This window comes from Dermacentor silvarum, chromosome 10 (assembly GCF_013339745.2).
Source record: "Dermacentor silvarum isolate Dsil-2018 chromosome 10, BIME_Dsil_1.4, whole genome shotgun sequence".
NCBI lineage: Eukaryota > Metazoa > Arthropoda > Arachnida > Ixodida > Ixodidae > Dermacentor > Dermacentor silvarum.
This window is the reverse complement of record NC_051163.1, coordinates 97,238,238-97,254,613: the sequence shown is the minus strand read 5'-3', so window position 1 is coordinate 97,254,613 and position 16,376 is coordinate 97,238,238. Positions and strand designations below refer to the sequence as shown.

General features: G+C 48.6%; 1 protein-coding gene across 1 annotated transcript in view; it reads left to right on the top strand.

The window, feature by feature from the left end:
* Positions 1 to 5,315: 5,315 nt before the first annotated feature.
* The window catches only part of LOC119466328 (leucine-rich repeat-containing protein 4B), a 183,532-nt gene continuing 172,471 nt past the window's right edge, over positions 5,316 to 16,376 (top strand). Inside the window, exon 1 of the mRNA XM_049656893.1 lies at positions 5,316 to 5,498. Within this exon, the coding sequence (XP_049512850.1) occupies positions 5,496 to 5,498 (3 nt within the window). The 5' untranslated portion in view covers positions 5,316 to 5,495. The remainder of the gene's footprint in view (positions 5,499 to 16,376) is intronic.

Below are 16,376 nucleotides of genomic sequence, written 5' to 3'. Positions count from 1 at the left end.
AAGCTTCGCCTAGTATTTCTGGACCGCCTGTGCACAGCACACGTCATGAATTTGCTATAGCCTTGCATGCTGCTGGGGGTATAATCCAGGTATTTTTTCCATGTTGCGCATCGCAAGCTGCCAAACGCTACAGAACAACACAACAGAAGTATACAGGACGTGTCCTGTGTGCTTCTGTGTCCTGTGTCAGGACGTCTCCTGCCAAGTGGGCAATCTGCCCCCCCCCCCCCCCCTCGCCCCCCTTTGAAAGCGGGTACTATAAGCTGCACACTATAGGCCAAGCATTCTTTCAGAATAAGGCCCACGTAAGTACGATTTCTTTAAATTACGCATCTCCCGCTTGGGCAGCTATGATTAGGAAGTGCCTTGCGCACTTGCATTGTAGAGGAGGCTTTGGATGAGCAGCCCGTAAAAAGTTTCACTTTCTGGTATTTGCATCATCCCGTGTTTTTTTAGACCGTCTAACCCAACAATCTTTGTAAACACAAAACCAACGCTGTCTTTTTAGGATTTACCGGTCTGTAATCAGCGTGGCCGTTTTAACGCTTTTGTCGCTCTGTGTATAGCGACTCTGTTTAGCGATAAAGTTTTCTATTTAGCAACCAGCAACCTTTTTTTTTTAGTGACGAGAATGAACAATTGGCGACATTTTAGCGACATAGAAGTTAGAGAAGTTACTTCAAAAATGGCCTTCTACAACGCAGTTTGTTACTCAATACCCATTTGCAATTAGCGGCCTGTACCACCCGCAGGCTCTGTGACCATGATGACGTAGCGGTTACCTTCAGATTGGTAGTCTTTACATTGTGATGGGCTTCACCTCGCAGTGCTCATCACAGAGTTTACGTTGTGCTTCCAAATTTGATGGGTTATTTTATTCTTACAAAATTGATATGAATGGGCTCAAACGCAGTGGTTTCTGCGGTATCACTAAATGCGTCTGATTGGTGGACGTTCGAAACCGTAGCCGTAAATTGTTCTACCAATAGCACTTGAAATAAATTTCATATTCAGATTTAGAACATAGAAGTTGAATAAGCCATATCCACTGTGCATTACGCGTTGATATCGGAGCGACTGAGCTCGTTCAAGCGAATCTAAACAAATCGCTTCTGTTTCTCACGGCTTTCGGAGCAATCACTTCACGGCATCTTTCATGTATAGTTCAAGAGCGGCAGCGTATTATTTGACATTCGCCGTGTTAACAACATGCCATCAAGAACATTCTGGAGAAATTAGTTCTCCTTTCACGAACGTCTAGAGCCACAAAGATTGAAAGATAATGTAGATTAAGTGCCTTTTCGTGCTAGGAAAACTGGGATATTTCTGTTCTTTCAAATCATGCTGAATTTGTAACCTCACAATCTGAACGTAAACGCTGAACTTGAGCTGTCATCACCTGGTATGGAAACAAATTAGTAAGGTAAAAGTCCTTTGCAGCCTGCTGGTAAATTCACTGTCTGAATGAAACATGAAACGTCTAGGTAAATGATTTACGTTACGTTAGCTTCCACTTGGCAGTTTAGCGAGAGTATTGGCGACTTCTTTGTCTCATGTCAACCACACGCTTCAAAAAAAAAAAAAAAAAAGACAAAACTGTGTGTAATAGTCCACCTTGTGTGATAATCAGATTGGTCGATGACAAAGGTAACTCGCACCGGCCTATTTGTTAGCCTCTTTTAATGCAATGGTAATCTGTAAACTTCACACACACGCGCGCACACGCGCACACACACACACACACACACACGCGCGCACACGCGCACACACACACACACACACACACACACACACACACACACAACACACACACACACACACACACACACACACACACACACACACACACACACACACACACACACACACACACACACACACACACACACACATATATATAATATATAATATATATATATATATATATATATATATATATATATATATATACAGTGTGTTTCAGCGAACACTTTCAAAAATTCTTAAAGGTTGCCTGTGGCAGATAGCCCAATTCTAGTTAATGAGGTGGTCTACTCGATGAGGCGGACATTACTTGCACAAGAAATTGAAATGCATAATCGAATAATAAGCAGAAATTCACTAATTAACTGTTTAACTAATTACCTGATGGCCCATATTGCAATTTACAAATTGTAGCCGTGGTGTTCACAAGACGGATCCACTTGGAACGAATTCTTCCGATGACACCAGTTTTGAGATATTAATTCCCGAACTTTGCAGAGAAATGCATTGGCGTTCCAATTAGTTGCTTAACAAAACGTCGCTTTATGCATTGAAGCACAAAATTAACTGGAACGCCAATGCATTTCTCCGCAAAGTTTGGGAGTTATTATCTCGAAACTGGTGTCATCCCGAGAATTAATTCCAAGTGGATCCGCCTTGCGAACTCCACGGCTACAATTTGTAAATTGCAATATGGGCCATCAGGTAATTAGTTAAAAACTTAATTCGTGAATTTTTGTTGATTATTCGATTATGCATTTCAATTTATTGTGCAAGTAAAGTCCGCCTCTTCGAGTAGACCAGCTCATTAACTAGAATTGGGCTATCGGCCACAGGGAAACTTAAATAAATTTTGAAAGTGTTCGCTGAAACACACTGTATATACCAAGCAGATTTGTACGTAACGGATTACATGTAAATAAAGACTTGTAATCAATTACGTTTCTCCGAATTTGTAATTTAACGATTGCTTTGTTTACTCGGTAACGCTCACGGTAATTCAGTTACTCTTTTTAATGAGCATGCAACCATGTTACATCATTCAGCTTTGAGCACTTACATTTGGTCGGAACTATACAGTGTTCAAAGGGATGAAAACATGTACGTATATGGGTTACCTCCTTCTCGCAATAATCGTCCTGCAGTTATGCCTAGATCCCCTCAACATGCCAGCCTTTCAGATTTGCACACGTATTTTGGAAGTCTGACCATGAACTTGCCTACTCTAGTAAATTCCTCTCTCTCTCTTTCTTTGCCTCTCTTATAAAAAAAACGCTTTTCTCTCTCTCTATCACCCCTGAAAGCGCCTTTAAGCGACCTTCATAGACGGACAGAGCTGCTTCTCAAGTCTACTTCGCTTAGTGCAGTATGTTTAAACATAGGCACACGTTGATGGCCGTTAAACGCTTTGTTTCTATCTGTTTGATATACGCGCGACTCATATACACCTATCTTTGCGATTGTCAAACACGAACCGTATTCTTGGAGCTGAATAATACGCAGCCGTTTTAGGACGAATCAGGACGTCTGGCCCTATTTTTTTATTAGCAAATATAACGTACATACAGCTAATTACAAATACACGTACACTATTACACCATGTTCCACATAGTCCCCACACCAGTTCAGACATTTGTCTCATCGCAGCAATAAACTTGAGATATCCCTGCAGTAGAATTCGCCCGCACGGGGCCTCCCCCGAACGCTCATTGTCATGCAAGTCTTCACAGCCTTTTGCGAACTCACAGCAACACCACCTCCCACTTCTGAAAGCGAGACGCCTTTCCCCTTACGTGGGCTGCATTTACCTGTGGATTTCGGTGACTGTTTGTCCCTTGCTTCATCGAAAACGAATCACACTTCGTTGCTCGTACGCCGTGGACGTGTGAAGCACAACTCCCATCTTCAACAACTGAGAGCAGCACCGTTCCGCGGAGCTACCGGCAGATAAGGCCGGGCTGGTCCAAGAAAGTGCCACCGCTGATAATTGATATGTTGACTTCGCTTTCACAGCCGTAATTTAGCTAAAAGAAAGTCGGGGCAAAGACTTTCTGATTCGCCCTAGTATTAAACTACCTTAGAGATTTGGCCACATTTTTAAGAAACGTCAACGTTTGCTGGCATCCGTTACGATTAGTCGTTTAGGTCTAAATGACTAACGATTGAAGAGTGCCGGGAAAAGGTCCCCCAGACGTTGTTCGGCAAGTTGAAACGCCGCTTCTATGGCTATCGGGAGCGCCGTCCCCTAGCCCCAGCAACAATGACGCGTTGTGCTTCACAGAGGACCCAGACCACGAGAATCGTGGCATTGAGTAACCACAATATTGCGGTGGTGGTAGTAGTGGCGGGCTGTAGCAAATGGTGAATTTAACCAGGCGACGAATGCCGGCAATCGCTCCGCCTGAGCGTCTCTTACAACATTTTACTGCGGTATGTCACCACATATGTTCGTGAAACCAGTCTCTATTAGGAACGAAACAAGAAGACTAGAAGCTTTTTGCGGGCTTTAACTGACACTTCACTTCTGGGAGCACAAAGTGTTGCAGTCAGGCATGCGGAAGGTCACTTCTTTTTTGGAATTTCTTAAGCAAAGCGTAATTTTCGCCTCGGTAAATTGGGCAAGACCACAGAAAGTGTTCAATTCCTCCTCTCCATTCACACGCAGTGCAGTTGGGAGAATCGATACGCCCGGTCTTAAATGTGCATGTACAGCAGTCTGTGGAGCGTTAAGCACGGCCACAACATTGTTCTCACAAACCGATAGGCAAAATGCAAAAAGAAAATAAGTAGAAAAAGCCCGATAAACGTGCTCATCAAAGCCTTAAATTTGTATAGCTTAGAAAAAAAAAAAAAAAAACCTGGGTGAAACACTCACTCACTCACTCACTCACTCACTCACTCACTCACTCACTGCTTCTTCTTCTTCTGTATTCGAACAGGATATGATAAAGAATAAGAGCTGCGCTTAGCTTTGCTCGTACGTCTCCACTTTCCAGGGTGAAACCACGCCTTGACATATTTTTTATTTTTGCTTGTAGCAAGAGAGCGCACATTCTAGCTACTGCGCTCCTTGCGAAGGAAGTGTTTGGTTTCGTATCGACTTACCCTGCATAGACGACGCGTGACGCTATTTCGGGAACTAACACGCACGTGACACCCGGGTGTACTTAGAGGCCAAGTTTTGCCCTGACCCGTGAAAAGCAACAAGCCCGTGAGGAAGAAGCGTACTATCCGTTTCCCCGCCGCTCCCGACCTCGCGAGCTCCCCGAGCGACTGGATATGCAGCAAGGTCGGGCTCTTCCTGACATGTCTAAATGACGTCGCGGGCACCCGTTGAATGCGCGTCGCTGCTTTGTCTTCTTTCCCGGTGCACCCTTTCAAGGTTGCCCGGCGCCTAGGGCTGTACACGCGTTTAGCGTTCGCTAATCGTATGCGCGGATCTCCATTCAGTCTCACATGAATGCAACTCGTGCAGGTCGAATGAACGGACGACATTAAACGAGTAACGAGGCGGAAAAATAAAACAAAGACAGAGAAATAAAGGGAGGTTGCCTGTTCGTCGCTGCCGATGTTGCAGACGGCCGTGTCACCCTGTGTATAGCAGACGACACAACAGCGTTGAGTTGTGACAGTGGCGAAAAAGAAACTACCGGCAACGCGGAGCCTGGCCCTTCGGATACGGTGCTCCAAAGCCCGAAGGCGTCAAGAAACGTGTCACAGCCTTTGCCCGGATTCGGATTTCGAAAGGAAATATGGTGAGATTGCTGGATGACACTGGGGAACCGGTAGGTGAGACGCAAACGAGCTGTGCAGCGTAGATGCACAGTTACGTTGCAAGGCCTACTGCAGCTGCAGACGTCGGATAATCAAGGGTTGATATTATTTAGGAACGCACTCGGGGTAACTTGGCAAAGTTAAATTATGGAGTTTTACGTGCCAAAACCACCATCTGATTATGAGACTCGCCGTAGTGGGGGCCTCCGGATTAATTACGACCATCTGGGGTTCTTTAACGTGCACCTAAATCTAAGTACACGGGTGTTTTATGCATTTCGCCCCCATCGAAATGCGGCCGTCGTGGCCAGGATTCGATCCCGCGAGCTTGTGCTCAGCAGCCCAGCAGCATAACCACTGAGCAACCACGGCAGTTTGGGAAAGTTGGCAGCTACGCCATTTGCACAATGACTATACGCGTGAGGCTTTCGCGCGGGCCTGAGTGGTATTCGCACCGCGTGAGAAGTTTTCAAAGCTATCAGTCACAAACTATATTGTTGGGAAGCGAAAACGTTTTTGCACGATTAAGCTTCGAATAGAACATGTAGACTTTGCGAGAGAAGTAGTGACAGATTTCTCATTTATTTCGGTGCCTACTGTGGCGTTCAGACACGAAGATGTGCAAAATAGGGGCTTCGCGAGCACAGCAACAACATGCAAAAAAAGGTTGTTAAGTTTAATTCAGTTTATTACCCTAAAGACATCTCTAGGGGGTATTGCATAAGGGGTGAGACTACAGAATAATCACGTAAGAATATTTGCCATGTGGCTTAGGATAACAGGTGATCGGCTATGGCTCTATAAAAGTCAGTCGGGCAGGTGATCGCGGCGATGTCATGGGAATGGCCGTTACGCTCTGTTGCTGGGCAGGGAAAGAAAGAAAAGCAGAAAATGCGGCAGTATAGACATGTGGTATGGACACTTGGCGCATCCATCCTTTGGAGATGAATGATGACATATGTTTATTTTATTCAGAGATACCCCGCTTTGCACAAAGGCGTGTAAGCAGGGAAGTTACAACTTGGAAAAAAAATCTTCATTAACACAGTACACTTGGTCACAAGACAATTGATTCCACTGTGTTACTGTTCGAGCAAAAAAGGAATTAGCATAGAGGTTCGTTCTAGTCCGGTATTCTCAAATTTTAAGGTCATGATCGGTTCTTTTAGATATATAGTGAGGTGGTTTGAGATAAATGTCTCTGGTAATTCCGGTCTTGTTATTATATCTTTGGAATAATAATTTCAAACGCAGTTTTCTTCAACGAGAGGAGAGCGCTTCCAATTCTAACTCGTTTTTCATTTGAGTGCAACTCTCCCCTCGCCTGTACCGCCCCAGAACGAACCTTGCCGCTCTATTCTGTAATCTCTCGATTTTGTCAATCAAGGTTTTCTGGCGAGGGTCCCAAACACAACACGCATGCTCCAAGATAGGACGAACGAAAGAAATATAAGCAGTGTTTTTTAGTATAAATGACGAGGTTTTGAGATTAAGTTGAATATAGTTTAGCGCTCGGGCAGCTTTTGTAACTACATTATTCACATGCGCATTCCAGGAACAATTACTCGAAAACGTCACACCAAAATATTTATACATAAATTGCTGGTTGATAATATCAGTATTCAAAAAATAACAGATTTCAATTTTTTGCTTTCTTTTCGTGAAACACACATGAACAAATTTTTTCGCATTTAGTTGCATTTTCCACTTCTCACACCACGATACAATTTTAGCAAGGTCAGTCTGCAAATCAATAGAGTCTCGTTCACTTGTTAATTTTATTGCGATAGCAACTATATGGACACGTCCACCGGATTTCTGCCGTCGGCGTCGCCGTCGTCGTCGCCGTCGCCGTGAGGTTCCGTATAGATAAAATCTTCGCCGCGCGCCGTATGCCCGAGCAAAAGCGCGCGGGGTCGCACGCTGTCACGGAGAGCGAATGCACTCAATCTTCCACGCGCAAGCAAGGAAGCGGGAAGCCAGCGCCGGAGGGAGCGTAGGGGGGGGGGGGGGGGGGGCGCATTTCTACTCTGCCAACAACCGCGCTCGTCGCTCGCTCGCACCGTCTCTTATCTCCACACGGCTCTGACCTTTACATTCGCCGCTCAGTTTCCGTTGAAGCGATAGACCGCACGTATACCTTCCCCGTTGCGGCGTATATGCGCTTGCTGCCAGCGTTTTGACAGTCGTTTTCTGCAGTCATTCAGTGTGATCTATTCATGTTTGTTTGTGCGCGCTCACACCACAGTTAGTAATAGTCGGGCCACATTTTCCAACGCACGCTACACATGCAATGCTGCCCGGATCGGCAGTGCAGCGCTACAGGTGTGTCCCTTCGCACGCGCTGCCCACGGGCAGCGCTTCTCATCAACACCACCGTTTCACACGCGCCTTCTCGTGGTCATCGAGTCTCTCTTCATGTCGGTCTACTTACGCCGCAGCACACCTGCTTACTTAATCAGCTCATGTTTACTATAATTTAATCCCATTGAGCTTGTGTGGGCCAAGCTCAAAAATGGCATCGCTGCGGACAGCAGAGACTTCAAGCTGTCCACGGTCGATGTCATCTTGAGGGAGAAAATCAAGCAGGTAACGGCGGAAGACTGGAGGAAGAGCATTCAGGATGTGATGGACTTGGAGGCAAAGTTCAGACTTGACACGTCTGGGAGTGAGCACATTCAACCCATCATCATCCAGCTGGGTGAAGATGACACTAAGAAAGCGACTCTGCGAGCTGTCTGGCATTGAGCCACTCGACGAAGCATAAAGGCTTCTTATTAACAAATAACAGCCCTTATTAGGGCTACCAAAATTTTGCCGGTGGGTTCGCAACAGCCAACCATTCATTCCGTGACCTCTCAAATAAATAAGCAGTTCCATTTATGGCATATTCCTTATAATAGAAGCTCAATTCTGATAAGCAACGTCCTGCATACATTGTGCTCGATTTAAGAAGTGGCATAGAAACACATTTAAATGCTGGCATATCTGAATTGAAACACTATTGTTAACCCTGATTATCGTTGGCGGGCTCAAAATGCTCATTCGGGCAGCCATTCATGTGGTTGCATTGTTTATTTTGTTATCTGGCTCACGCAAATAATGCGATTAAGAGAACAAATATAAAACATCATTAGCTTAGAGAGGCCCAAAATGCTCATTCAGGCAGCCACCGTGGAGTTTGACGTGCCCCATAGTGAAATAGCAGTAGTCGGAGCACGCTTGATGGTTCTGTTAGCAGTCTGCACTGTAAATCACAGTCATGTCATAGCAAGTGGTGGTGAAATAGCAGCAGACAACACTAAACTGCCACTGTCAGCAGCTTGAATGCCAAAGCACATTCGTGTGGTTGCATTGTTTATTTTGTTATCTGGCTCACACAAGTAATGCGATTAAGAGAACAAATATAAAACATCATTAGCTTAGAGAGGCCCAAAATGCTCATTCAGACAGCCACCGTCGAGTTTGACGCGCCCCATAGTGAAATAGCAGTAGTCAGAGCACGCTTGATGGTTCTGTTAGCAGTCTGCACTGTAAATCACAGTCATGTCATAGCGAGTGGTGGTGAAATAGCAGCAGACAACACCACACTGCCACTGTCAGCAGCTTGAATGCCAAAGCACATTCATGTGCTTGCATTGTTTATTTTGTTATCTGGCTCACACCAGTAATGCGATTAAGAGAACAAATATAAAACATCATTAGCTTAGAGAGGCCCAAAATGCTCATTCAGGCAGCCACCGTCGAGTTTGACGTGCCCCATAGTGAAATAGCAGAAGTCAGAGCACGCTTTATGGTTCTGTTAGCAGTCTGCACTGTAAATCACAGTCATGTCATAGCAAGTGGTGGTGAAATAGCAGCAGACAACACCACACTGCCACTGTCAGCAGCTTGAATGCCAAAGCACATTCATGTGGTTGCATTGTTTATTTTGTTATCTGGCTCACACAAGTAATGCGATTAAGAGAACAAATATAAAACATCATTAGCTTAGAGAGGCCCAAAATGCTCATTCAGGCAGCCACCGTCGAGTTTGACGTGCCCCATAGTGAAATAGCAGAAGTCAGAGCACGCTTTATGGTTATGTTAGCAGTCTGCACTGGAAATCGCAGTCATGCCATAGCGAGTGGTGGTGAAATAGCAGCAGACAACACCACACTGCCACTGTCAGCAGCTTGAATGCCAAAGCACATTCATGTGGTTGCATTGTTTATTTTGTTATCTGGCTTACACAAGTAATGCGATTAAGAGAACAAATATAAAACATCAATAGCTTAGAGAGGCCCAAACTGCTCATTCAGGCAGCCACCGTCGAGTTTGACGCACCCCATAGTGAAATTAGTCTGAGCACGCTTTATGGCTCCGTTAGCAGTCTGCACTGAAAATTGAAGTGTTGTCATAGCCAATTTTCAATTTATTAATCTGACTCGAGCAAGTAATGCGAATGCAACCACAATTATTAATGTGATTAACTTTGCTAGCATTTTTTTGTCATATTGTCACGTAGTAGTGACGCTGAAGAAAACAGTCGTAAAACAGTGTACGACGAAACGGGTTGTTTATTGGGCGAACCTGTGCCCACAAAAGCAAGGTACACTCAAAGCACAACGATAGCGGCGAACACAGTCGGCGATCGTCGAAAATCTGATCAGCGGCGAAACGCGTCGGCTTTTATACCTGAGTCATCGAAGGTTCTAGATTAATCCCTGATGCCCGCGTGTCTTTCAGAAAGTTCTAGACAATTCGCGTCAGTCATGCAATCAGATAACAGAAGCGTCGGTGAAAACAGGCAATGGAAAGAAGCATCGATAATGTTCTAGAAACTTCCGATACAGGCGCGTCCTGCGCCGAGCGATAACGTTTAACATTTGTTAGCCGGTGGAAAGCGGCCACCGGTGAAAGATAAACATGTATACGTGTCAATACCCTCCCCTTAAAAAGCATCGTCCCGATGCTACAAACAAATGTGAAAGCGTATATAAACAAAACCACGCGTAATAAAGAAAAAAAAAGTAACAAAGTACCTAAGTTCGTCAGCGGGCGTAGAAAGGTTTAAGACGCACCACATGGATGACTTCAGGTCGTGCCCGGCGACGCTGTGATTGCGAAATGCCGTCTGGCACGACCTCATAGTCCAGTGCGCCAATACGTCGGATAATCTTGTAGGGTCCGAAATAGCGACGCAACAGTTTCTCGCTAAGTCCTCGTCGGCGAATCGGAGTCCAGACCCAAACACGGTCGCCGGGCTGGTACTCGACGTAGCGTCGTCGTAGATTGTAGTGTCGGCTGTCGGTCCTCTGCTGTTTCTTGATGCGCAGGCGGGCGAGCTGTCGACCTTCTTCGGCACGCTGCAAATAAGTGGCAACGTCGAGATTTTCTTCGTCAGCGACGTCTGGTAGCATAGCGTCAAGCGTCGTTGCCGGGTTCCTTCCGTAGACCAGGTTGAACGGCGTCATGTGCGTCGTTTCTTGCACGGCCGTGTTGTATGCGAAGGTCACGTACGGAAGGATGGCATCCCACGTCTTGTGTTCGACGTCGACGTACATTGCCAGCATGTCGGCGATGGTCTTATTTAGGCGCTCGGTAAGGCCATTCGTCTGCGGGTGGTAGGCGGTGGTGCGGCGATGGCTTGTCTGGCTGTACCGCAGAATGGCTTGAGTTAGTTCTGCCGTAAAGGCCGTGCCTCTGTCGGTGATGAGGACTTCTGGGGCGCCGTGACGCAGGAGGATGTTCTCAACGAAGAATCGGGCTACCTCGGCGGCACTGCCTTTGGGCAAGGCTTTTGTTTCAGCGTAGCGGGTGAGGTAGTCCGTAGCGACGACGATCCATTTATTCCCGGCCGTCGACGTCGGAAAAGGCCCCAGTAAGTCCATCCCGATCTGCTGGAACGGTCGGCGAGGTGGCTCGATTGGCTGTAGAAGTCCGGCTGGCCTTGTCGGCGGTGTTTTGCGTCGCTGACAGTCTCGGCATGTCCTTACGTAATGGGCGACGTCGGCAGAGAGGTGAGGCCAGTAGTATTTTTCTTGTATCCTCGCGAGAGTGCGTGAAAAACCGAGATGTCCAGCCGTTGGGTCGTCATGGAGAGCTTGCAGAACCTCTGAACGCAATGCTGAGGGTACCACGAGGAGGTAGTTGGCTCGGAGAGGCGAGAAGTTCTTCTTTAGGAGAATGTCGTTTTGCAAGAAAAACGACGCCAATCCTCGCCTGAACACCTTCGGCACAATGACGGTCTTGCCTTCCAGGTAGTCTACAAGGCTCCTTAGTTCCGGGTCGGCTCGTTGTTGTTCGGCGAATTCGTCGGCACTGATGGGTCCCAAGAAAGTGTCGTCATCCTGGTCGTCTTGTGGCGGCGGTTCGACGGGGGCGCGAGACAACAATCGGCGTCAGAGTGCTTTTGCCCAGACTTGTAAACGACGGTGATGTAGAATGCTTGAAGTCTCAGGCTCCAGCGTGCGAGGCGACCTGAAGGATCCTTCAAGTTAGCTAGCCAACACAAGGCGTGGTGGTCGCTCACAACTTTAAAGGGCCTGCCATAGAGGTAGGGGCGAAACTTTGATGTAGCCCAGATGATGGCGAGGCACTCCTTTTCTGTTGTGGAATAATTTGCTTCCGCCTTCGATAGCGACCGGCTAGCGTAACTTACAACCCTTTCTAGTCCGTCAGTCCTCTGCACAAGCACGGCGCCGAGTCCTACGCTGCTTGCGTCGGTGTGGACTTCCGTATCGGCGTTTTCGTCGAAATGCGCAAGTATTGGCGGCGATTGCAGGCGTCGCTTCAGTTCTTCGAATGCTTCGACTTGCGGCGTCTCCCACTTGAACTCGACGTCGGCCTTCGTGAGATACGTCAGTGGCTCAGCGATCCGTGAGAAATTCTTGACGAAGCGCCTGTAATAGGCGCACAGTCCAAGAAACCTACGCACTGCCTTCTTGTCAGCGGGCGGAGGAAAGTTGGAGATGGCCGCAGTTTTCTGAGGGTCGGGGCGCACTCCAGACTTGTTGATGACGTGGCCCAAAAACAAGAGCTCCTCATATGCGAAGCGGCACTTTTCGGGCTTTAACGTGAGTCCGGAGGTTTTGATGGCTTGAAGAACTGTTTCAAGGCGCCGCAGGTGTTCTTCGAAGCTTGAGGCAAACACAACGACGTCGTCCAAATAGACGAGGCAAGTCTGCCACTTCAAGCCTGCCAGTACTGTATCCATGACGCGTTGGAAAGTCGCAGGTGCCGAGCAAAGACCAAACGGCATGACCTTGAATTCGAACAGTCCGTCTGGTGTTATAAAGGCAGTCTTCTCCCGGTCCCTCTCGTCGACTTCGATTTGCCAGTAGCCGGTTTTGAGGTCCATCGACGAAAAATACTTTGCGTTGTAGAGTCGATCCAAGGCGTCGTCAATCCGTGGGAGGGGGTATACGTCCTTCTTCGTGATCTTGTTGAGCCGACGATAATCGACGCAGAAACGTAGGGTTCCATCCTTCTTCTTCACTAACACCACGGGGGACGCCCACGGACTCTTGGACGGCTGGATGATGTCGTCGCGTAGCATTTCGTCGACTTGGTGCCTTATGGCTTCACGTTCGCGCGCCGAAACACGGTACGGGCTCTGACGGAGTGGGCGGACATTTTCGTCGGTGATGATGCGGTGCTTGGCGACAGGGGTTTGTCGAACTTTTGACGACGACGAGAAGCAGTCCTTGTATTGCAGGAGCAGAGCTTTTAGTTGTTCTTTCTTATGCCTGGGAAGGTTCTGATTGACGTCGAAAGTTGGCTCAGGTATTATAGTCGTCGTTGCAGGTGCACTGGAATCCGTGAAGGCGAAAGCACTGCTGGCTTGTACTATTTCGTCGATGTAGGCGACCGTGGTGCCTTTGTTAATGTGCTTATATTCGGGGCTGAAGTTCGTGAGCATCACCCTTGCTTTCCCTGCACGTAGCTCAGCTATGCCTCTAGCGACGCAAATTTCACGGTCGAGCAGTAAGTGATGATCGCCCTCGATGACGCCTTCCATGTCTGCAGGCACTTCGGTACCGACGGAAATCATTACGCTGGAGCGCGGCGGAACGGTGACTTGTTCTTCAAGCACATTCAAGGCATGGTAACTGATGATTGTATCCGGCGGTATCGCTTTGTGTGTTGAAAGCGTTATCGACTTGGACCTTAAGTCGATGACTGCACCATGTTGGTTTAGAAAGTCCATGCCTAGGATGACGTCCCTGGAGCAGTGCGGCAGGATTACGAAGCTCGCCGGGTAAGTGCGGTTGTTTACCGTGACTCGCGCTGTGCAGATTCCAGCCGGCGTTATTAGGTGACCTCCCGCTGTCCGTATATCGGGTCCTTGCCAGGCCGTCTTCACCTTCTTTAACTTGGCGGCGAACGCGCCACTGAAAACTGAATAGTCGGCGCCAGTGTCGACGAGAGCGGTGACGTTATGACCATCGATGAGCACGTCTAGATCGGTAGACCGGCGTCTGGCGTTGCGGTTGATTCGTGGCGTCGGATCACGGCTGCGTCGGCTTGCTCTGCTGCTGCTACGTCGCGTCGGAAGGTCTTCGTTCGGCGGCGATGTGTTGTCAAGGCTGTTGCTAGGCGGCGTGCTGATATCTCGTCGTGATGATTCGCGAATCGTCGTCGTCGTCGGCGGCGGAGGATCTTCGGCATTGCGTCGTACAGCAACCGCACCTCCATCGGTTGCTGCTTTTAGTTTCCCGGGTATGGGCTGGGAGATCGGCCCCGGGTTGGGCCGGCATACAGGCGGCGATGCGGCGAGATGTAGCGGCCTGGTGACGGCGAGCGTGAGGGTCGTCGTGGTTGCCACTGTGCTCCGGCAAGGTAGTCGGCGATGTCACGTGGTCGCTCGCCAAGCTGTGGACGTGGCGCGTTGACGGCGAACCCTCGTAGGCCCATCTCGCGGTATGGGCATCGGCGGTAGACATGGCCGGCTTCCCCGCAGTGATAGCAGAGCGGGCGGTGGTCGGGGGCGCGCCAAATGTCCGTCTTCCGCTGGTAGCTGCGCTGGGCGACGGGCGGGCGTGCTGGCGGCGGCGGCGGTGGACGACGGAACTGCGGCGTTATGGGGCCCTGGTGCGAGCGTGAAGGAGGGCCTTGACGACGGGCAACGGCGGCGTAAGTCAGCGCTTCCGGCTGCGGTTGCGGCGATTGCGGCTGCACATCAGGAACTCCAAGTGAGCGCTGAACTTCTTCTTTGACGACGTCGGCGATAGATGCCACTTGAGGCTGCGACCTGGGAAAGAGCTTCTGCAGCTCCTCGCGAACGACTGCTCTGATGGTGTCGCGCAGGTCGTCGGCGCCTAGCGCTTGAGCATCGGCGTAATTGGTCAGGGCACGGCGGTTGTATTGCTTGGCGCGCATTTCAAGCGTCTTCTCGATCGTTGTGGCCTCGGAAAGAAATTCGGCGACAGTCTTGGGCGGGTTGCGCATCAATCCGGTGAATAGTTGCTCTTTGACACCCCGCATCAAGAACCGAACTTTCTTTTCCTCGGACATATCGGGGTCGGCGTGGCGGAAGAGGCGAGTCATCTCCTCCGTGAAGATTGCGATGTTCTCGTTGGGCAATTGCACTCTGGTTTCTAATAAAACTTCGGCCCTTTCTTTTCGCACGACATTCGTGAAGGTCCTCACGAAGTTCTCGCGAAATAGGTCCCAAGTCACCAGGGTGGTCTCTCTGTTCTCAAACCATGTCCGAGCAGCGTCATCCAACGAAAAATAGACATGGCGCAGCTTGTCATCGTCGCTCCATTTGTTGAATGTCGCGGTCCTCTCGTACGTCTCCAGCCATGTTTCAGGGTCTTCAGCTGATGATCCACGGAAGGTCGGTGGCTCCCGAGGTTGCTGCAGCAGGATGGGGGACGCTGGGGCTGCCATTGTGGTCGTTGACTTGGCCTTGATCGATGTGGTCTTCTCGGGAAGAAGTCCGTATTCTGGCAAAAGTCCTTGCTGCCTACGGCTAGCTCGCTGGTCCTTGGCGACGTTGGTCTCGTCCTCCGGTTTCGGGCTTGGGTCGCGGCTTTGCGGGGGCGTCCGCTGCATGGACACAAAGCACCTCCACCAGATGTCACGTAGTAGTGACGCTGAAGAAAACAGTCGTAAAACAGTGTACGACGAAACGGGTTGTTTATTGGGCGAACCTGTGCCCACAAAAGCAAGGTACACTCAAAGCACAACGATAGCGGCGAACACAGTCGGCGATCGTCGAAAATCTGATCAGCGGCGAAACGCGTCGGCTTTTATACCTGAGTCATCGAAGGTTCTAGATTAATCCCTGATGCCCGCGTGTCTTCCAGAAAGTTCTAGACAATTCGCGTCAGTCATGCAATCAGATAACAGAAGCGTCGGTGAAAACAGGCAATGGAAAGAAGCATCGATAATGTTCTAGAAACTTCCGATACAGGCGCGTCCTGCGCCGAGCGATAACGTTTAACATTTGTTAGCCGGTGGAAAGCGGCCACCGGTGAAAGATAAACATGTATACGTGTCAATATTTACGTACCGGAAAAAAGTTGAACGTGTTTTAGTGAGTCACTTTGTTCTTTACAAGCCGTAGGCAAAGTGACGGACAGATTCAAACAGTGATATTGGGGAATAAATGGTGAAAGTTGCAAAAGCTCTCACAGCACTGCTTCGCTGGACTCCATTCACTAGAAAACTGCATTTGTAATAATGAAAGCGTCATGACAGGAAATGATACCACACTGCACAATGTTATATATGTGTACCACTACATGTGACGGGCAGCAAAACCATCTGTTTATAAAGACTGAATGCAACAACATAGCAAGGTGCTGTTTCACAATATGGCACCTTTTCATGTGCACTTCTGGTAAGGTACCGTATGCACTGATGCATAA